At 37.2% G+C, this 22,750-nt stretch overlaps 1 protein-coding gene across 5 annotated transcripts in view; it reads left to right on the top strand.

Moving 5' to 3' along the window:
• Nucleotides 1-22,750, top strand: part of CNKSR2 (connector enhancer of kinase suppressor of Ras 2) — a 206,924-nt gene that overhangs the window by 60,293 nt on the left and 123,881 nt on the right. For all 5 annotated transcript variants that reach the window (XM_036390899.2, XM_036390809.2, XM_054518168.1 and 2 more), the window contains exons 4-5: nucleotides 628-715; nucleotides 15,593-15,634. In XM_036390899.2, coding sequence (XP_036246792.1) covers nucleotides 628-715; nucleotides 15,593-15,634 — 130 coding nt within the window. The remainder of the gene's footprint in view (nucleotides 1-627; nucleotides 716-15,592; nucleotides 15,635-22,750) is intronic.

Here is a 22,750-nt window from a genome sequence, read left to right as displayed (position 1 = left end):
TAGGACACAAATTAGATAACCAAATACATTTTAGCAGTGCCTCTAGAAAGCAAGTAAGCTTCCAGGTAGGCAAGCATTTTAAACATCCTAATATAAAGTTTTTAAAGGCTGGGACACATGTAGGTAAGGTCTGTGAATGTTGGATTACACTGTGCATTTCACTAAGCAGTTCTGACTGTAGCACAGTGTGTGAGAATGTCAGGTTGTGCTTCCAGTTTAGGCTTTGTAGCCACTTCTCAGCATTCTTCGATGCATCTCTGGCTTTAAATGCTGTTTCCCCCTCTAGATTCTACCTATTCCAAATCGCTCTACTCCTTCCCCCAGATATTAGATCAAATCCCAAGAATCCCAGTGAATCAGCCAAAAGCTTCTCTGATCTCATTCACATCTGGACACCGTTCCTATCACAGGAGGAAGTAGTGCCTCTGACTGTCTTTATAAGGGTATTCCCAAACCAATGCAGAAGGCCAGCTGGGCTTCTTCTGGGGGAGTAAAGCTAGTCCAGAAGTAAACTGTTAGAAATAATGCTTTTCTAAATGGAATTTCTGAAAGAGGAACTTAAAACTGCAAGTGGATATCTGCTAGTGCTATTCAACTTATTTCTTTTTTTTTTTCTTTTATTTTTAGATCACCTTTTGCTGCTGTCACAGATTACTCAGTAACGAGAAATAACGTCATACAACTCTGTCTGGAACTAACAACAATAGTACAACAGGTATGAGACAGTCTGCTTGGCAGTTTATTTTTTTCTGAACTGTAAATGGCTATTACCTTCTTCCCCACAATTTTGTTTAACACAGGCTATATCATTGTCCAACCAAAATAAGGGAATACTAGTATTTAGTAAATGTTTTTGAAAAATTCTATTTTCTGGTTTTATAGTACTAGTTTGTGTTGTTCTGTGTACATGGCTCTGCATATCTCAGCAGTAATATTTATCTTGGGCTCTCTAGTATAATATAATCACTATAAAATGAGGTAACTACTTGATAATTTGCATCTTTAATTATATTTTTTTATTATTTATTTGTCTTTTAATTTTAATTACATGTCTGGTTCAAATGATCTATATATATATATTGAACTTAAGTAATCCTTTCTTTCCTAAAGTTTGTATCATTTAGACACCTGTTGAAACATGCTGCCATGGGATGGTTAGAATGTTTTGATTATATTTTTGTACATCCTATCTTCAAGAAATCCAGAAGTAGTTACTGAGAAGTAACTTAGTTAATGGGCTTCACTGGGGAATGCAAACCTGGGGACCTTCCCTGCCCTTCTGTCTGTGGGTTAGGTCTGTCTCTTGTTCTGCTGTCTGTTGTTCTGCTGAACTGTGAAGTCTCTGCTGCCAGGCAGAAGTCTGAGGGATGGTTTGCACTTGAGAAATTAGAGTGGAGAAAAAGGGAGAGAGTGGGCTAAGTAATAGGAGCCCTGAGGAGACTTTCTGGTTTTCACAAGCATCCCACCAAACTAAGAAAAACTAAACTTCTGACTTAGCTGTCCAGACTGGTCATTTTCCACTGTGCATCACTGTCTTTAGATAGTTTTTAGATGAGGGAAGGAGGCACCTGATCAATTTTCATGTGTCCCCTATTAACGAGAAAGTGGGTAAAGTAGCAACCACAGCAGTATTTCCCAGGAATTAGGTCATTATCAATTTTCCTGAAAAATTCATCCCTATCCATCATACTGCTAATTCACCATGATGTAGGTTGTTATTTCTCTAGATATATTTTTCAGTGTGAATGAGAATAAATGTTACTGTTTAATACCTTTGGAGAACAGCATTTTTACCTTCTCCAAAAATGGCATAATTCTGCAATCAGAAAGCAGAATTGACTCCTTTTGAAGTCAAAAGAAGCATTTATGTGCCTAAATTTAAGCATGTACTGAAATTCAGTTAGGCTGTATTCAGAAGAACGATAATGAAAAATTCCATTAGTGGTCTCAAACATGTGTTTTGTGCTCAACTTAAATGCATTCCAGTGGTGCATTTCAAAATGTCCTAGCTGCTGTTTTTTAATATGCTCACTGAACACACTGAGATTCTTCATTGTGCTTTCTTTTGGCTGTAAATTAAATCTTTCAATGTCATGTGGTTTTTCTGTCTCGGAATCTTGTTTTCTTTTATATGCAAAGTATTTTATAGTATCTTACTAGCTTAGGGTTTTTTTTATAAAAATCTACAGAAGGCAATGTTGCAGTTTTTCTTTTTAACAGCAGAGAACAGTTTCTTATAATGCTTAAAGGTTTATAAAAGGTATACAGTCTGTACATTTTTAATAACTTTGAACTTTTTTAAGACTTCTGTAAAATTTCAAAACAGAACTTCAGTAGCTAGGTTCCATTAGGAACTTTTGGTGTTGATTAATTTATAGTCAATGTTTGGATTTATTAACCAAAACCAATAAACCAATTCTGTAGTCAAGATGAAGAATAAAAAGCACTAAACTTAAAGTGGCTTGCTTGAATTATTTTGCACATTTTGAAGGCAATTGTAATACTGTGTTTCTTCATAGAATTAAATAATATTGCGTGTCTCTCTCATTATCAAAGCTAAGTGGATAATGAATTAAAATGACAGTATTGCATCACTCTTATAAGGATAAAGTCTAAGAAAACCTAATGAGTGTCTATGTTTTAACTTATAAATAATTGAAAAAGCTGGAGTTAGAGACAGATTTTGGTATAAAATGTGGGAAGACACATGCTTTGTTTTAACTATCAGGCCACTGCAAGTTATCACTGTAGCCTGCACTAATCATCTGCTTCTATGCAGCTGCTTTATTTTGGCTGAGGTATTTTTTCCTCCCCCTTAGGATTTTAGGATATTGTTTCACAGCTTCTTCGTGCAGATTTTGACTTGTAATACTGTCCACCTTGCTGATGGCTTCTCTTATTCAGGGCTTGCATTCTTGTTCATTTTTATAAGAAACTCCTTCCTTGCAGAAAAACTGGAGGGGGAAAAAAAGAATTTAAAAAACAAACCCATGAGACTGTTTTTTTTTTTTTTTTGCTACCATTTCCTTGCATTCTCTCTCCTATACACATCTGTCTCTCAGTAGGAATTGAAGGCTGAGCATTATCTGTACTTTTTGTTTCCTTTGGTATGCATAAAAAAGGCCAGTACTTTCTTGATGGTACAGGATAGATGTTAAAGGGCTATGTTTGTGTGTGTGTGAGATTGCTTTAGGTTGTGCTTTGTTTACATTTGGTTCATTCATGAATTTAGATTTGTGTTGACAGAATTACTCCAGTCACAAATGTGTATCAGGAAGAACATGAGAGCCTGTTCTTGATGGTGTTCATGGAAGTCTTGCTGTTGACTTAGATAGCTGGGTTATTCATCTTCAGAAGGTGCCAAGAACTGGTTGGTCCTTTTGAGTGTGCTCATTTTAGTTTAGAAAGGTAGCAGTAGCTACTCTTTTAACTTTAGGGAACAGAAGATTTCTTGCTTTCTTAGGCAATCTGTGGACACCTTTTATTTTTATTCTCAATGCTCTTATTCCTCAGGAATTCATTAAGGTTTTACTAAAGAAGCTTTCTTCTTTAAAATTGAAGCCCTAGAAATCTTGGGAATATCTGAAAAGTCTAATTTTATGTTGACTTTGTAAGTTATCAGACGCTAAAGAAAACTTTGCTGCTGAACACACTATTTCTTTTGCTGCTCTTTTATAGTGATCATTAGTAGCCCTCATCACATGTTTTTTGCTTTCCTTAATCAGCTTTTCACAATGATTTGCGGTGTTTATTTCGTTTTCAAACCACTGATGTTTATCTTGCAGCTTTAGTGTCTTGTGGGATTTACTCAGGAGTATGCTGCAGTAGAAGCATAGCTGTAGGCCTGTAAATACTCCTTTAGAAAAGCTTCAGTGCATTTAATTCTCTGCCTAAAGACCTCTTTGAAGAGCTGTGGTGGAAGCAATGCTGTGTAACCAGGGTAGAGATGGAGAGCAGTCACTTGGCTGACATGGATCTGCCTTGCATTGCTGCACAGAGCACGCTTCTGACATCAGCTGTCACTCCAACTTCTGGAGGTCACCTCAGGTTTTGGATAACACAGGGTGAGAACCTGAGTGATGCAATTTAGGAGGTGGCAGCCAGGATGGATGATAGCAAAGAGAGACCAAGATAATCTTACACAAATGCACTGTCTGGACTTTATGGGCACCTGTGATTTTGAGCTAAAAGCTGTGCTGTAGAGCACACAGAAGTGCTTTGTGCTCTGCTTTAGCTGAGAGGTTTGGAGCTTTTTTCCCATTTAAAGGCATTTGAGATATAAAAGAGAAAGTATCCATATATTCCTTGCCCAATGGATGCACTTCCCATCCCAGGGGATATTTCTGTTGGGCTTTTAGCCATGGCTGTGTCTCAGATAAAAGATGTTGAAAAGGATCACAAATTATTTCTTGGGAAATGCACTATTTTTTATGTCATTGTGGGTTTTGTAATCACATGGCTGTAAACTCAAAAGAGAAATGTTTCAAATGTTAAGTTTCACTGAGAAATGTCAGTAGAGGCTTGTTTTCCAGTTAAAAGGATAAAATGGAAATTTACCTTCCTAGCTCCCCTACACTGACTCAGAATTGAAATGCAGTGATATAAAGTGGTTCTATTCATTTGCTAAGGACAGTATCAAAATCATGAATGAAGAAGAATAATTAATGTCCTGAGTACCAGTCTTACAAATTATCTCTCATCTTTTCCATCACAATTCCTCACTTTTGTTTTTAAGTCCTAATTATTAAGGACTTTAAGGACTCACTAAATATAGCTTAAAATTTTAAAATTTCAGGTCATACCAAATTGCTAATTATCTCAGGTATCTTTAGCTAATAAAATGGTTTTAATATTTTAGTGGTGTGAAGCTGTGATTGGATCATCATTAAAGCTGCTTTGGGCCTCCAGATTGTAGGGATTTTCAAAGCAACATGTGTTTGCTGGAGACATATTAAATTTTAAAGTTTTTTATTTACATTTTTAGCATTATTCATTCCACTCCAACTTTATTACCAAATGTTTGCAGAAAAAACTTTGTTAGCCTGCTGTGGTAATAATAATTTCCTTCCCACCTTTTTTGGATAAAAATAATGCATGATGAGGAGGCCACATTCTTGAAGTTTTTTATTTATATGCATAGCACACTGTTTATACAAAACGCCCCATATTTGATAAGTGTTTAAGTAAGGAGTAAGTGTACAAATAGGTAGCTAGATAGATGTGGGGGAAAGTTAAATAAATATCTCCCCTTGAAAACAATTCACAGGCAATATCTGCCTATCTATATGAAATCAAAATATGAGAGTATTATAACTCATTGTCAGTAATGCTGACAAGAATTCACTTACCTTGTATCCTTCAAGTGCTGGTCTTATGCAAGATTTTCTGTTCTATAGGTTTCAAAGCAGCTCTCAGTAGTGGTGTTTCAGGATACATACTAATCTGTGCAGTTATTCTCTTCACTTTTGAAAGTTAATGTGTAATGCTTATAATGTATATATAGTCAAAAATAGAAACGAAAGGATTGTGGGAAGCATGAAACTGTTGTTTGTTTACAAGAAGCTATATCAAAGTAGTTTAAATGTATGCTCACATATGCTCTTTAGCAATGTTTTTCTCTTTTTCATAGTAAAGAAGTTTATTTCTTTTAATGCACACTTTTATGGAAAATTTCAGATGTAATTTAATGTAATGTAAAAAGTGCTTGAGGTACTTAGCATTGATGCCTTTTTCTGATTCTGGTAGTTTGTTTCTGCTATTTGATTATACAGGTTTTTTTCCCTTGAAATGGCTTACTTGTATATATATTCTCTTTTGATGTAAATTTTGAAGTACTTTTTGAAATGGAATTAGGCATGGAATAACTGAAAGAATAAAAATTCAATAATAGTCTATTGGGATGAACCTCTACTAGAACTAATATGGTGACTCATTAGTTGTCATTGAGATAGGTGCTGTAAAGAGGTATGGGATTTTCTTCCTAAAGTTGTGTACTGCTGTATGTGTCTGTGATGTGACATTTTCAAAGTAGCTTGTGAAGCTGCCACCCTGTAAAAGTGAATTTGTTTTCTTTTCCATTCTCAGAGAAAGTAATTTCTTTTCCTAGGGGATAGAAGGGAAAAAAACCAAAAACCAAAACAAAAAACCACCAAAATACTCAAGGTTGCTTAGTAGGTAAAAACCTTAGTGACCAGAAAGCAAAAATTGGTATTGGCTTATTTTGTTACTTTTAGGCTTTTTTAATTTTTTTGCTTACTTTTCTTCCAGATTAATGATTGACAGTATCTGAACATGGGGGAAAAGTGAAACACAAAGCAGAAGACTTTTTGACAGGGCATGTGTTAGTAAACCAATGCAGCTGTTAAATTTTTCTAAGAAATGGAGCTTGAGTGACTCAAGGTGACAGTGAAGGAGTCAGGGACTATGGAACCCACTCATGGAACCACACGCAGAAAGTTGGTGAAAACTGAGATAAAGTGTAGATAGGAGAGAAAATGTGGTTTTGTATCTCATGTTTCCTTTAAACAAAAGCTTTCTTTACAAGGCTTTACTGTGTCTGTGCACACTGAGTGGCATCACAGTCTCCATCTGTGTGAGGCACACAGGATATGCCACTCTTACTGTGGAATTCTTTATACATGGTAACTTCCATGATTAATGAGGATGTGTTGTGTTGGTCATATCAGTAGATGCGAAGCGTGAGACTCTGCATTTCTATTACTTCAGACACTGATCTCCTTTCCCAGGGGCAGAGCAGTCTCTGTTACCAGGTACAGTGAAGCAAATTCCAGTTCAGTACGGTGAGTTACAGAAACCATGTGTTGCCAAGGAACCAGTAAGAGCCTTAAGCATAAATGAGTGTAGTGTCTTTCTTTATTTCAGGACTATGTATGTGTTTGTTTGCTTAAATCCATTACATATACATACATTTGAGATGATCCAATATGAAACATTGAAGTTGTAGCTAAGCCTGGAATGCCATCTACCTGAATATCAGTACTTTTTTTCTGTTCAAATAATTTAATTTTTTCTAATGGCAAAATAACCACCTATAAAAATATAAAACATGCAATATTTTGCTGCAGTTGTATTTTCAAACCAGGATTATTTACCATGACACTACTAGAGGAAAAGCAGAACTGAAAAATTAAGAAGTTACTTGCCTCTAAATTGTCATGGAAGTGACATTGAAAACTTAAGAACTGCACAATACATCGTGCTACAAGCTCTATTTTGCATGCCAATAATAAAACATGGATGCATGAGGCTTATTTAGAGGTGGGAAGTGTCTTGAGTTTGTTTTTTTTCCTTTGGATGTACGATTTTTTCCTCAGTTCCTATCTCTCATCTGTTGATAATTTCAGTGGATTTTTTTTGCCTATGAGAATGTCACCAAGTAGAGAAATCATCTGAACAGCTGAAATTTGACTTAGACTATGTAAGCACTTGGATTCTGAAGCATATATGAGCAAGTATCAGTGATTTTAGTTGGTGCTGAAATGCTGGCTGTGGTTTCTGACTGAATAGTGTGCTGGCTCATTTTAGAAAAAAGGAAGAGGTGTAACTCTCTCCATGCAAAGTAAGAATTAATATGTGATCATATCCCTAAGGAAAGCAACATGATGTCTTTTACAGAAAGGAGAAATAATTGGAAATGGAAAATTACTTCAGAAAGATAGAATAAAAGAGCTTAGTGTACCTATTGCATCTCTCTTAATCCAGCAAGCAATCTTTCCCAATAGTTGCTTGGTCTGTGGGTGATTTATGTAAGTTGTATTAAATTTCTACATGAAGTATTCTGTTACTATGGTGATAGGTGCCACTCCACACAGATTGTTTAAATAAAATTAAAGCAATTCTTTGTACTCAGTAAGCTGAGTAATTGCTATTAGTTTGTACATAGGGGTTATGAACTTAGAGTTCTGCAGGTTTATTGCATTTTCAGGGAAAGGCTCTAGACTTCAAGAAGCGTGTGTGTAGGTTGCATAAGAAATGTCCTTTTTTATAGCATTTATTTATTAGCTTGCATTGTATTTTCCCCATAGAGATTTTTTCCTTCTCCTCTTACTGTGATGCCTGCTCACCACTCTGCTTTCTCCCACCTCTCTCAGTTCTTATGCACATTTCCAGTGGGCAAGGACAGAGTGGGTCCTGCAGGTTCAAATGACTTTACTGGCTTTAGTGTGGAGGGGACGGGAATTAATTATAATGGAATGAGGATGTTATAGACCCAGTGGCAAGAAACTGCAGGAATTGAATAACTGTAGCATAAATGAGAAAGAAAGCAAATATTTCTGAACGGCAGTGGGAATAAAATCGACAGGATTTGTGTGGGAAGCAAAGAGGAGTTGAAAATGGCACCCGGGTTGTGAGCTTGTGGGACATAAGGTGGTGGAGCTGTTGACAGAGATCGGGAAAGAAAAGGGGAACAGGGAGTGTTTGGGAAGAAACGTGATTGCAGCTCATCAGCATCCTGTGTAAGGGCTGGTGGCAAATATCCAGAAGGAGATTCTGAACTGTGAATGTGAACAGAAGGGCTGAGAGTTCTGTGACTCATCCACACAGAGATGATAATTAAAGCAGCATGATTTTAGGAGGCTGCTGAGCAATAGGGAAGAGGTTGCAGAAAAGGGGAGAGTTGAGGATAGAGCTCCCTGGGACTGTTGAAGTTGAAGCAGCCATAATGGGAGACTTTTTGAGCAGCCCAGTGGAAAGAAAGTCATGGAAATAGCATATTTTGGGATGGTTACATAGAAATACAGCGCAAATTTTAACAGTGTCTGTGTAATTTTAAAAATTCATTTCATGTGGCAGCAGCCAAGGGTTACCTGTGCAAGCATTGAGTGTTGTATAGCTTGGAGGAGCTTGCTATTGCATTTTATTTAGGTAAGAGACAGAAGAAAAGTATTTCCTTTCCCCCTCTCTCTGTTCCAAATATTTGTAATTTTCAGTGTCCAAGGTCCCTACCTTTTGTATCCAACAACCTGCCAGACCTCAAAATATAAGATGTGATAAAGCACATCAGGAAATGGCTGACTGCGCCATGCTCTTATTTCTTAGCATGTTGCCAGAGGAGAATGTTACCTGCTTCTGTAGCTTTTGGGGCATTTAAGGTTTTTTGTTCCTTGTACTTTTGAAGGGGGGTTGGAGGAGAGGGTTGAACAGAACTGTATATCTGTCATTTTGTTTTCTATTATTCCATTAATTACCCAGACATGCCTGTAAATCACAGTCTAAGCAGGATTCCATAATATCCATCAGTTTTCTAATCATCATGCTCTACAGAACACAGCATTTTGTCATAGGCAGCCATAGCCTGGGCTTCTTCAAAAGCAGATTGAGGATTGAGGGAGGTGATTCCCCCACTCTGCTGCATTCTGGTGAGATTCCACCTGCGGTGCTGCATCCAGCTCTGAGACCCCCATGTAAGAAGGATGTGGATCTGTTGGAACGACTCCAGAGGACATCACAAAGATGATCAGAGGGCTGGAGTCCCTCTGCTACGAAGACAGGCTAAGTGAGTTGAATCTGGAAAAGAGAATGCTCCAGGAACACCTTATAAGCAGCCTTCCAGTGCCTAAAGGGGGCTACAAAAGAGCTGGAGAGGGACTTTTCACAGGGGTGTGTGGTGACAGGACAAGGGGGAATGGCTTTAAACTGAAAGAGGCCAGTTTTAGATTAGATATTGGGAAGAAATTCTTCAGTGTAAGGGTGGTGAGGCACTGGAACATGTTGTCCAGAGGAGTTGTGGATGCTCCACCCCTGGCAGTGTTCAAGGCCAAGCTGAATGGGGCCCTGAGCACCCTGGTCTAGTGAGGGGCATCCCTGCTCATGGCAGTGGTATAGGAACTAGATGATCTTTAAGTCCTTTCCAGCCCAAACCATTACAGGATATCATTCAAGTCTATTGTTTCAAAACTGTCATTGTTTATTCCTGCCATCAGCTGAATTAGACATATTTCCAATGTATTTTCTAATTAGTAAAAGGCTAAATTAACTCAACCTGTCTTACCCTTTTACCTGTTTGGAAACTATGTACCAGTGTCTTTGTCTGAGAATAGCAATAAGGATAATAATGAATGAAAGTACACTAAAGGTCATAAAACTTCTGCCACCTTCATGTGTTGGCCAAGCTTTAGACTTTGTCATCATTATTGTTGAGAACTTTTGTGAAGATCTTCAGCGATGACTTCAGCAAAACTCAGTCTTGTGGCTCTCTTGCTTTTGCTGAATTGGGCAGAATTCAAACCAAATGAGCCATTCTAGAGCCAATGGCATGAATTCCCTAGAGCCAGTGACACTCGAACAGGCACCTTGGAGCCAGAACAACTTATTTTGCACTACTGAGACTGAAGGGGCTGGAAGTTATGATCTGGGCATTCACAAGTTAATTATTTTTTATTGTTGCTAAGTAGCAAGACCAACAGATCATCCATTTTACTTACACTGCTATTAAAGTATTCAGTTACAGTGTTAATCAATTTGAGAAGCAAAGGGATGTAAAGGATTCTTTGATTTAATTCCAGCAAATGACTACATTGCTCAAGAGGGTTTTGTGGCAAAGGTTTGGCGATTTATGAGAGTGAACCCCCTTTTAAGCAATCATGTAATTCATTATTTTTGTTACAAATAGAAAACTGGAGCTGCATAGCTTAGAATATTTTGCATAACTTAAAAAAAATGGTGACAACAATTCTATTTGACATGTTTTTAAGCAGTATGTAAAATCTAGCCCTCTTGAAACTAGATATGGAAGATGAATGGGATTTCTCATGCATTTTCCTGGTAATTTTACTACTACTTTTAAATGGTGTTCCTAACACAATTACCTACGTTTTGATCCGCCACATACTGAAAAAAACAGTGCAATATTCACATGCATAAACATAAACATATATTAAAAATCTTAATCACTTTGTTAATCATAATTAGCTTCCTGTAAATTCAGTTGGACCGTAGGGAAAAAGAAATGAGGAAATAAGTGAAGAAGCTCCACCACAAGCATCATAAAAGCTACCCAGAGAATTGATGATTTCATGGCAAGCTCTTGCTCTTCACAAGTTGCTCCAGTTGAATCGATCACACAGCCTGCCTTTTTAGGCAATGCTACTATCATATGCATTTAAAAAGGACATTTTTGGATTAATATGTTACCTGAAAATGTTGACATTTTGTTCCTGAAAATCATGTAGTCTGGTTCTATATCAGTTTTGCCTAGGAATTTGCCTTGCCTTATAGGAGAAAATAAATTAGGGTGACTACATGTACATGAGCAACTAAGGCATTCTGCTGAACAAGCAAATATAATGAAAGGAGCCCACTCCATCTCTGGATACTCTGATGTAAGGTTTACTAGAAATGCTGAAATGTTGGTGAAAGATTTAATGCCTATATTTCTGCATTTCTCCTTTTTAAAAATCCATTAGCTATTTCTGTGTATATATTTCTTTTTCAGAACTAGCATAATTTTATTCTGAAGTAAAGTTATGGAGTTGACAGGAACTTAAGACTGCCAAGAAGAGTGCAGTGCATCAGCTGCCTGGAATACATGGCAAAACCATGAATAATAATAATAGTTGTAATAGTGGTAATAATGATGGAAAGTTTTAAGATTATAGCCTGCAAGTATCCTGAGAGAAGTGTTTGACAGGTAATTGCAATAGGTAATTTGACAGGTTGCCAACTTGAACTTGTAAACCAAATCATATAGATGCAAAAATAGAAATATTTTCTGCAGAATATTTATCCCACAGATATAGTACTGAAGAAGTGCATGAATATTTTTTATCTGTGGGACATGGGAGCAGTAGGGTAAGTTGGCAGGTTGTCTTTATCTCAGTTCTTCACATTTTGAGTTGAGTTGAGACTTAATCAATGTGTGTGACAAGAAAACAAAGAGTAAGGAAAGTACTAGTGTAATTAGCTGACCCGTTCCCCACTTCAGTGAGATACTAAAACAAATGTTTAAAAAGAAGGTGCTAATACTGAGGATAGAAGGAAAAAAAAGGAAAAATAAAGCATCATAAACACTGCTTTGGAAAAAAAAGTCCACAGGTATTTGTATTTGATATATGTTGTCTCACATCTGATTTGTTCCAGCAGTGTCTGGGGTGGGATGGGTAAAATGTGTACATTTTGCAGTGTTGTCACCAGTTAGTGCTGTCTGATTCAGTGAGTTTAATATAAACATCCTCAGCAATTATTCCTTATGACATTATGGTAGGATCTGTGCAGATATAATTTAATTTTTTTTTTGTAGAGACCACGTGAAGGTTGTGAAGGTCAGAACTTCTGGAAGAAATAAGCTATTCCTCTCAGTTACAGTGTGGTGTAGGTCTTGCTAGTCCTAAAATTAGGTTTTGAAATTGTACTGGGATTGAAGATGGAGAAGAGCCTGCTCCTTGATTTGTGTGGTTTGTTATTGCTGCTCTTATCTTCCTCCCTTATTGCTTTTTTTTCTTTCCTTCCATATTGGAGCTCTTGTTTCTCTTTTGTTAGGATAGTTCCAGCTGTATGACAAAGTTCCATTTTGCCATTTTTGTGCACGAGGCAGAGCTGGAAAGAGTGACCATGAAGATCTGATATTAGTCATAAAGTTGTTCCATCATATTTCCCTTTTAAATCTCTCCTTTTTCTTGTGGATGATGCTCTGCCATTTTTCTCCCTTAAACTACTGATGCCAGTATTTGACTATATCTTAAGGAAATGTAAATTAGCACAACTTCTTTTTTTGCTTTATTAACAATGTGTGTCATTAATGTTTTAGAAAATAATCCACAATTAGCTGAAACACTGTAAGGTTATTTTCTGAAGTTTAGTTTTGTTGGTTAGAAGATCACATAGCCTAGGTATACTTACAGTATGGCAGTGAATATATATTCAAAGTTCAGAGAATAAACAAGTAGAAATAATACATCTCCTCTTTGCTTTAACTGTGCCTTTCAGTTCAGGGATAATCGCAGTATTGGTTTAACTAAGTGAATAGCAAATTTTTAGCTTGTGTAGGAGTAAAGCTTGGTTGCAGAATTTTGTGTGTGTTCTTGCTTTTCTAAAGTAGGAAAGAAGTTGATGTTAAACTTGCATATGATCTGTTTCTTACCTTAATTGCAATATTTTGGTACTCTAGTTAAACAGATATTAAAGAAAACCTTTAAGGAGTAAGACATGGGTTTGTATGGAAGAAAAAGACATTCTCCAGGTGTGGGTGGTATTGCTACTAAGAATAAAAATTTATTTCTAATTGCATAGTTAGAGACTTTTTATAGTTCTCAAGTGCTTTCAGCTCTTTTAGGTGAGATGAAATGGGTATAAAAAAGCAATAACTGTAAATGGTAGAAGCCCCCAGTAAAAAGCAGTAAACCCAAGGGGTGTTTGTGGAGGGTGGGCACAGTTCTCTTCAGCTCTTGCTTAAAGACAAAGCACAAGGCAGCAAAGGGGAAATAAACCGTTCCCTGTGACAGAAGGTGGCATGTGGCTTTTGCTGCTGGGGTTGTTCAGAAACAGTCTCAGCCTTCTCTCTAGGGACGGCTGCAGGAAGTGGAAACAAGCCTCAGGGATCAGCTTGGTGACCTTTTCCTAAGTTTCTTTGAATCCTAGACTTCAGGGCTGCTCTGGATTGCCATCATGGTTCTTGCCATTCCTGCACATTTCCCAGAGCTCATGCTTGAATTATGTTTAGTTTGGTGTCATTCATGTATAGAAAAAATGTATTTTGGATGGGTTTTTTTTTTTTTTTTACCTAAGCATTGCATCTGCTGTCCTCCAGTTTTTCTATCTTTTATGGTTTCTTGAACTTTTCTCTTGCCTGTGAAGATGTAGTATCAACAATCTGTTGTTGCTATGTGATGAACTTATTTAGCAATTCTTTTACTCAAACCCTGGATTTGTAGGGAATGGTGTGTTGAGGAGGGAAGATTTAGGGTGAATCTATTCATAGACTGGATGCCTGAGAAGTTTTCACTTGTTTTACTATCTTTTGTGGATTCAGAAGTATTTTAATTTTCTTATATATAGTCTTGGTTTGCCAGAAGAAAGCATATTTCTTTAGCTTCCTTCATGATTGTGGGGGAGTTTTCAGTTCAAGGATTTAGCAATATTTGTCTGTTATTCACTGCTTTCTTGTTTGTAATAAACCCCTACGGCATTTGAAATTAAATTTTTCTTCCCTTAGCAGTGAGACTTCTCAAACAGTATCCTCTTTAAACTGTGTTTAAACTTATAGTAAACTCTCCTTATTACCAATGAAATTATGTCTGCTGAAAAGCACTTTTTTCTTTAATATAAATGTTGCAATCTCTTCCTGCTATTTTTACAAAATGATTCATAAGTAACCATGCAGAAAATAGATGTATCCAGATTGAAAATGTTACATGCCCTCCCACATAAAACAATGAAATGTGTGTTTTGCTACTAAGATTGCAAATACTTCATTGATGTCTGCATATAATTAAATGTGTTAGATTTTCTTTCCGGCTAAACTTACTGGCAAATGTTTCCTGAATGCCAGCAGCTGTTATTGGGAAAATGCTTCCCAATCAACGTGCTACTTCTGCATACATGACTTTATATAAAGCTTAAGGACACATTGGCTTTTCTTGCCTGAGTAACACTGGAAGTGTTCAAAGAATTAAAATTTCTTTCTTTTTTTTTTTTTTTGAAACAGTTGCATATAAAAAAGTTGGTTTTCTAACAGGATAAACTGATTTTGAAATGCGACTTTAAACATGAAAATTTAGTCACATCTTTCATGTGGTTTGTTAGATAGGATATAAAGCATCTGTTCCAAACAGAGCTTGCACTAATCACCACAAAGTTACAGCACCTGAATGAACTCAAGAGTGGTTCTTTCACCAATATAGATTGTATTCTGTGTGCTCTCTGCCTTGGGAATTCTATTTCCTTATATCCACTGAGATTCTGGCCTGTCAGAAAAACCTTTGCAGTCCCAGCCCCCATCTGTTGGTGTTGCTTATGGAAGCTGCCTCACATGGTGTAAGAGCTAACGAGAATGTACCCACGGTCCCAGCAGGCTGGGTGTGCCTCAGGTTTAATGGGAGAGCTTTGCGTGAGGTGCTTCTCTTCCCTCTTGTCAGAGTGTGTTATAAACAATCAACTCCTCTTCCCCCTCCACCAAGGCTCTCCTTCCCTTCTTCAGCAGTGTGCAAAAATGTCAGTTCAGCTCAGCTAGAATTGTTCATCTCAGTTACTTAGGACTGTTGCTGGTATCTCTGTTTTCCAGTGGGACCATTGAAGGAGGTCATTTTTGTCCATGCTCAGGGATGGCTGCTGCAAGGCACTAGGGTGGTAGACATGTGACTAACTGGTACATGCCAAAAGCATGTAAAGTGGGGAGAGTGTTGTCTGTCTCAAGGAAGGAAACAACTAGAGCTAGTGAATAGATATAAGCATTTACCAGTATCTCATTTCCTTTAAGTGGTAACTTCACACTTTCTTTCAATTCTAAGTCTTTGAAATATTTTGTTTAATCTTAAAGACTTTTCAATTTGGTTCAGTTCCTTTAAGGGTAAGTAAAGGAAGGGAAAATGGGAAGGAAGGACCAATTTAACCTGCTTTTTCTGCTTTCCTTTTTCAGGATTGCACAGTATATGAAACAGAGAACAAAATTCTTCATGTGGTGAGTACCATTTGGATTTCTCATAACCAAGTTTGTATAGACCACATAGAATTTTAGAGCTGTGTGTTTTGTACTTTTTGTATGCAGTGCCAGTTTGATAACTAACTAGACTGAGCATGACTGAGTGAATTTATGGAACTACTTATGAGCAGTTCAGGAGCTTTGAAACAGTTTGTGTTTGTCTGGCTCAGGCCCATCTGTTATTTGTAAACCATGATTAGAAGAGTGATGTTTTAAAAAGGCAGTTTTTTGAGAGAGGGATGGTTGCTATGCTTCTATGAAATAATTTATGTTTGTGTTAGTGATATAGCTTAATTTAAACAGCTTTATTCCTCATAGGAGCCAGGAGATAGCCTAATTATAGGAAAATTAATGCAATGTTTCCTTTTGAATTCTGAGCATAAATACAATAGTCTCTTCCGAGAATCTTTAGTGCTATTTACAGTAAATAAAGCAGATAAAAGTTATCAGGGCATCAGAAAACATGATGAGTTTAAAAGGCTGGTGTATAGAGTGTGAAAAGCTTGAGTAAACCTTGTCTGAGAGCTGCACCCAAATTTTGGGTATTAAATTGTGTTTCAAGTTGTGAATGAGCTTTAGTGAGTATTAACCCACAGCTTGTTTCTAAAAGTCAGAAGTGAAGATAATCTCTTTAAGGGTGAGTAATGAATTAGTTTAATTTATTTCACATTCAGGTAGGTTTTGATATCTTACTGTTCTTATTCTCAAAGCTTAAGCCAGAAAATACTGAGTTTCTTTAAGTGATCTTCCCAGTTGAAATACTTCTTTTTCTGTTATTTATTTTATTCATAGTGTACCTGTATGAAATGCTTGGCAGGCTGAATCCTGTAAGCTTTTGATGCTTTGGTATCACAATGATGTGGAATAAAAAGTCTCCTTGTATTTTTAAGTTTCATTGACATTTTTCAGGTGTGAGACATAAAGAATTAGCAAATTTAGTGAGGCTGATATCATCATCTACACTAGGTCAACCTCTGCAAGTATTTAAGTAATAAAATCTTGGCAGAAATTGAAGTGCTATGAGTTTGAAACTTATATAAATAGCTTGGTTTTCAAAGCATGCTTGCTGTCTGCTGTAAGAGCTGAGAATTCTGAAATCTTCTATATACGCTATATACCTTTTACAAATTGGCAGAAAGGATTGTAAAGGTAGTGCCAGAATTCAGGACTGAGGAAACATCACTTTATACAGTCATTAACAGACAGTTTTGAAGAAACTGAGAAGGGTTAATTCAGGATACATGAGTACACAAAATCGAGACAGGTTTCAAAAGTTCATTTACATCATTCAGACTCTTGTAGGTTTATTTCTTTAGTCTGCAGTAGCTTCATTGTGGTCACAGGTGGACATAGGTATAAAGGTACCTTCTGTGATCACCGCTCAAGCTTGAAAGGAAATATGAGCACAAACAGAGCCTTGAATGCCTTAATGAAGCTGTGGGTTAAAAATGACCCTGTAAGGATTAAACACAACTGTATGGATTACATGTAACTTGGAGCATTTCTGACCATGGTGCATATCAGCTGATCAGTGGGATTTGATGGGGGAAAGGCTGACCAAAAGCAATTGGTAAAAGAGGTAAATCTGTGACTAAATAAATAAATTATGGCATTTGAAATCATAGTAGGCACATAGAAGATCCTCATCATATTTTCAGTTTGAAGGTAGTTTTTTACACGTGCAGGTGAAAAGGTTGATGGAAGAATTGGAATTGAAAGCAGTCACAATTCCCTCTAAGCCTTTTCCTTGGAAGATAGACAAAGGTGTCAGGGGTTTAGCCCATTAGACAATCTGAAGGGAGCAATCCAACAGTGAAAATGAGTTTCTCTGATACAAAAAGAACAGCAGTAAATTGTGAGAAAGGCACTGAAGGAACCTTGAGTTAGAAATACTGGGAGAAATAGGAAAGATTGAGAGGACATGTGCACAGATATTGTAGGAGAGAAAGTAAATTCTCTTTTCTTAAATTCCAAGATCACACCATTCCAAGTCCATTTTCAGAGTCCATTTCCTGTCTGACGTGATGTTTGACCAGCATCCCATCCAGCTGCCTTTGAATGATCAGATACAAGCATAGAGCTGTGTTTGCTGAGCTGACTTAGACAAGAAGTTGAATTCAAAGCTGTGGGCTCATCCCATGTAATTTCATGTACCACTTTCTCTTCATGACACAAGGAAACAAGTTTTTTTCAAAAAGTGAAAGGATATTGCTAACAATCAATTAGCATTTCATGCAATTAGCATAAGGAAATCCTTATTGCAACAACATTGGTATTCTTACTTAAGATTGAAGCCAAATTTTAAGAGAGCCTTCTTACATAAGTAAAATTGATCTAGCGCTACAGAAATAAAAAAAAAAAAGACTTAAAGGACAGTTGTGTACTCTTACTTGTTAGGACACCAAGATATTTACCACCTTAGGAGCAGACTGTTGATCAGAGTAGTAGATTGTTGTGTTCTGGGTTGAACATCTCCATTGTCCATGGAATGAAAAGGGGGTTGTTTTTTGGTTTTTTTGGTTTTTTTTTTGACTCATGCTGTGGATCAAGGGCTGGAGCTTTGTAAGCACAGAGCTTCCTGTGGGGATGCTGCCCTGTTTCCCTTGTAGTGAGCCTGTGCCAAACTGGGGAACAAGAGAATGTATGGGCACAGCAGGGACCATCCTTGGCTAATGAATTACACACAAGGAAACCTCCAAAGTTAACCCATGCTGAGTCTTCATGACTTCCTCTAGGGGGATAGAATATAAGAAAATAAAGGTAGTGTAGAGAGTAATCTTACCCCTAAGGAATTGCAGCTCGGCCAATTGTGAAAGATTAGGAACAGGCCTGACTTTAACAGGCCACAGCTGTAACCAATGAGAAGAAGAGAGCTATAAAAGAGTGGGGTGGCTGGCTGAGAAGGGAACTGGAGTCAGTTGGCTGCTTCGAGTGCTCTGAGAAGCTGCCCACGAGAAACACCAAGAGGTTGTGGAACTTCTGTGATAAGGAGACAACAGTATGGCACCCCTGCGATAAGATGACAACAGCTTCCTCCAAAGCATGGTGAAGTAGGCAAGAATCTCAAATAAATGACTGACTAGTTTGCTTTAATTAGGGAGGCCAAAAAACAGTTCATGTGCTCGTATTCTAACAGCACTAATTTTTTTTAAAAGCACATGAATGCCCTCTTTCCTTCAGAGGTGACAGTGTGTGACATGTGGAGGTGGCAGAATTGTCTTGTCCACAGACAGCATGTTTCAGTGTCGCTTAAAGTATTCATACATTAGCTTTTCAGGATTTGCTTTTTAAGAAATGGTGTTTTGGAGACACGGAACTCTATAGCTTCAGCTTATATTCAGGGAAGAAATATTTTTGTTTGCTCCACGCAATATGAGTTTCAAATGCTTGTAAAAAGTATTTTGATTATCACTTATGGTATTAGGTTAGGCAGGAAATGAATCTATGTTATTCAAGTAAACATATAAAATGTATCTGAATGAAAAAGGTCTGATTGACTAATTATGAAGTTGTAAGATGCAATTACCTACTTGAACTTGTTTATTTCTTCTAAATGGAGTTTCAAAGTGTGTCTAGGGAAAAAAATGTCTCTTCTGTAATGTTTTGTCCTAGTGTTGAAAAAGTTATTTAAGGACACCTACATTTCTTAAACTTTTGGGTTTTTTTTCTGTGACTTCCTTCTCAGAAACACTTGGTTTCTGTGGAATAAGAAGCATAAAACCCACAGAAATAATGTGTTGGGTTCTGCTCATTAAATTTCTGAAATGTTCATGAATAAGGAGAAATGCTTTGGATTTCTGCTGCCTCGTTTCTCAGTATGTTTTTTCAAGGGTAGCTTCCTCTAAGTAAGCAATGTAATAAATAGTTAAATAATACTAGTCATAATTTCTTGATATAAACAGAAATGAAATAGCACTAGAAAATAATACTAACAGAAGTAGATGGCAGTAAAAATATTAATTTTTTTAGTATCTTAAAGAAGACCAGGTTTAGTATTACATAGGGTCTAAATAGGGAAGGATAAGCCATAGTTGTGGAGCTGGCTTCAAAATTGAAAATTACTATGCTCTTGCTAGTTCATATTTAGACTCTTTATATTGATTTAACTTGAGATGATAAAGTATTTAGAAAATTGCTCAACTTAAAAGGCTATCAGTTTATATCTGCTTATTTGGGGAATTATATGTTGATCTTTGCAAAATTCTGACTGGAGTTTTAAAATACTTGAAAAATAATTCATTGATTCCATCCAGCTGTTCAAGGCTGTATTTGGTGGAAATACCCAGTTCAGATTAATCCACGTGAAGCAGGTAGAGTATTAACAGAAGAGCAAAGCTAGAAGAACTAATTATAGAAAGTAGAGGCCCGGCTTCAGTCAGATTAACAGTAAGTTTTAACTGAAAATTTTTCATAATTTTTCTTTTAACTTTGTTAGTTTAATTCCATAAGAAAAAAAGACACTTTTCTTAAGGAATTTCCCTTTTTAAAAATTAGACTGCATGTCCTGCAAACAGAAAATGCAATTTTTTTGAGTTGAAAAACTGTAGAAAGCGATCTGCAGAGGGAAGCTAATACTCAGAAGTTTTTTCAAAAGCAAATGAGCTATGCAAATTTAAAGATTTAAAAAAGAGAAACAAGCAATGGATCAGAATGTTCTCTTTTTCCAAGAGCCTTATTGAAACCACAGTGACGATAATTTGCTCCTGCCCACTATATTTGAATATTTGTTATAGGAGTATAATGGACTAAAAATACATTGTCAAAGGTATCATTTTATAGTCTTAAAAAAAAAGAAAATGTAACCACTTTCTGCCTTTCAAGAGCCTATACCTTGTAAATTGAACTGAACAAGCTTCAGTTTAATAGAAACGTCTCTTTTTGCAGCCAAAAGCAGATGTGGTTTACTATTTAAACTTTATGTATGCATCAGTGCATGTTCAGGCCCACTTGGTTTTAAGACTGCTGGAGTTACTGATGTGTTCTGTACAATATAGCAATTGTTTTGGACTAAAATTAATTGGTTAATAATGATTTGGTTTGGCTTAAGTTAATTAATTAGACTTCATTCATCTTGGACAGCTGCTACTAGCTAAACTAGCAGACTAAGCTTAACATTACCCAGACATTTTTTTCTTACTGTTAGTCTGGAAAGTCCATATGTCTTCCTGGTATCCTGTTCCTCACTGTAATGCCATAGGTGGGGTGCTGATGAGGGAGGCTGGTGCTCTTCTTCTCCTCAGTCCTGGGAGCATGTTTGTGCCAGGATGCTTCAGTATTGCAAATACTTGGCAAGATAGAGTTTAAACTTGGCCACTAGCCTGGGTAAAAGGAAGGACAGGGACAAACCTGAGTCTGTTTTCTTGACCAGAAATGCTTGGTCACCCTAGAGCTGCCTGAGCTGAGCAGACAATGGATAGACAGGTTGAGGAGAGGCCACTGAGGCTGTGTCCATAGGTTCATCATCTGATGCAGAACACAGACATTGTCCCTGCACAAACTGAAATAGCCACAGAGAATCAAAGCAGATGCAAATCTAATTCAGTCACCTTTAGCTCCCCAGCCCCCTGGCTGAAAGAAGGAGCAATTGTGGAAAAGCTGTTAGAAATTGGTACCTTACAGTCCAAAAATACAGGTAGAAACTAAGTATTATCTGTCATTCTTCATGCTCTGAGGCATAAAGAAGTTGCCTACTGAGGGAAAAATAATGTTTCCCTTTGAATTCCTACCAAACAACGAGGTGCTATGTGGTGATATTTTTTGTTCTCTTTTGAGTCATTTAGCTTTGCACATAAAGACTGTGGTGTAGCTTCAATCTGCAATTATAGGTGTGTCACTTGAATAGAGAGGAGAATTACTGAAGTGCACTGATGAGTTACTGCAAAAGAGAACTGAAATCCTTGCTTTAAGGCTCATAGTGAGAACAGGGACCATGTGACAACAGGAGAAAATGTAATTATCTGTTGGTTTCTCTCAGTTAATCTTTTCTAACCTGCTTTTTTTTTTTGGTCTGGACAAATCCTTTCTCTATGTGCAGATACCTTGCACACTGGGAGCTAAGTGCAGCTTGAAAAAGGCTGGGGATTTTTAATGTCTGCTGATTTTTGTGGGAGCAATTGGATTCACAGCTTCCTGTGTGTCTTACTGTAACTAATACTGCATTGCAGCAGGCAGTCAACACTTGCAAAGGATAAAGGATCCTGATCTTGTTAACAGTGTTTTCATAATCAGAGGTGTAGTTTTACAAAGCCTCCAAAGGTATGACAATTTGAGAGAAAAGGTGACTACCATTTGATTTTAGTGGAACTAAAATACATGTCTGTGATACAGATTGTCCTGAATAATTCTGCTGAGAAATAATGTGCTCAAAAATCATTAGGAACAAAATGAGTGGAAGAAGTGCAATGTTTGAGTGCTTTGCCATGTGGCAACATCTTTGCCTTGGAAGGACCTGATCCACTGAATGGGTCCAAGGTCTTTGTCCATATGGATGCCTAATGGGAAGGAAGCACCTTCATGGTGAACAGACTGTTTTGTTTGTAGCTGATTGATTAGCATGCTATCAACACAAATTGTGAATCAGAGATTCCTGAGAGTAAAGGCAAGGAAAAACATGCATAATTTTGCCTGTGTCAGCCTTTGGACATGTTTCCAGTGAGGGCTTACATACCCTGCCTTTGCAGTGGGCAGAGAATATCTGCAGTGTAGGTGTGTGCTGCTTGCTGTCCTGGCTCTCTCTGGACAAGTTCAGAGTTAACGAAAATTTGTCTTTACAGAATCACAGAATGACTAGGTTGGAAGAGACCTGAAAGATCGTCAAGTCCAACCCGTGCCCTAACACCTCGACCAAACCATGGCACTGAGTGCCATATCCAGTCTCTTTTTTTTAACACTTCCAGGGATGGTGACTCCACCACCTCCCCAGGCAGAGCATTCCAGTACTTTATCACTCTTTCTGTAAAAACCTTTTCCTAATATCCAACTGTATTTCACTCGGAGCAGCTTGAGACTGAAACATACGCCAAATAGATACCTGATCCTGCTTATAGTTCAGCTCTTTAACCAAGGAATATTTAATGAAAATATTTAAATGTATAG

This window comes from Molothrus ater, chromosome 2 (assembly GCF_012460135.2).
Source record: "Molothrus ater isolate BHLD 08-10-18 breed brown headed cowbird chromosome 2, BPBGC_Mater_1.1, whole genome shotgun sequence".
In the NCBI taxonomy this organism is placed as follows: Eukaryota; Metazoa; Chordata; class Aves; order Passeriformes; family Icteridae; genus Molothrus; species Molothrus ater.
This window is presented reverse-complemented; position numbering and strand designations above follow the sequence as displayed.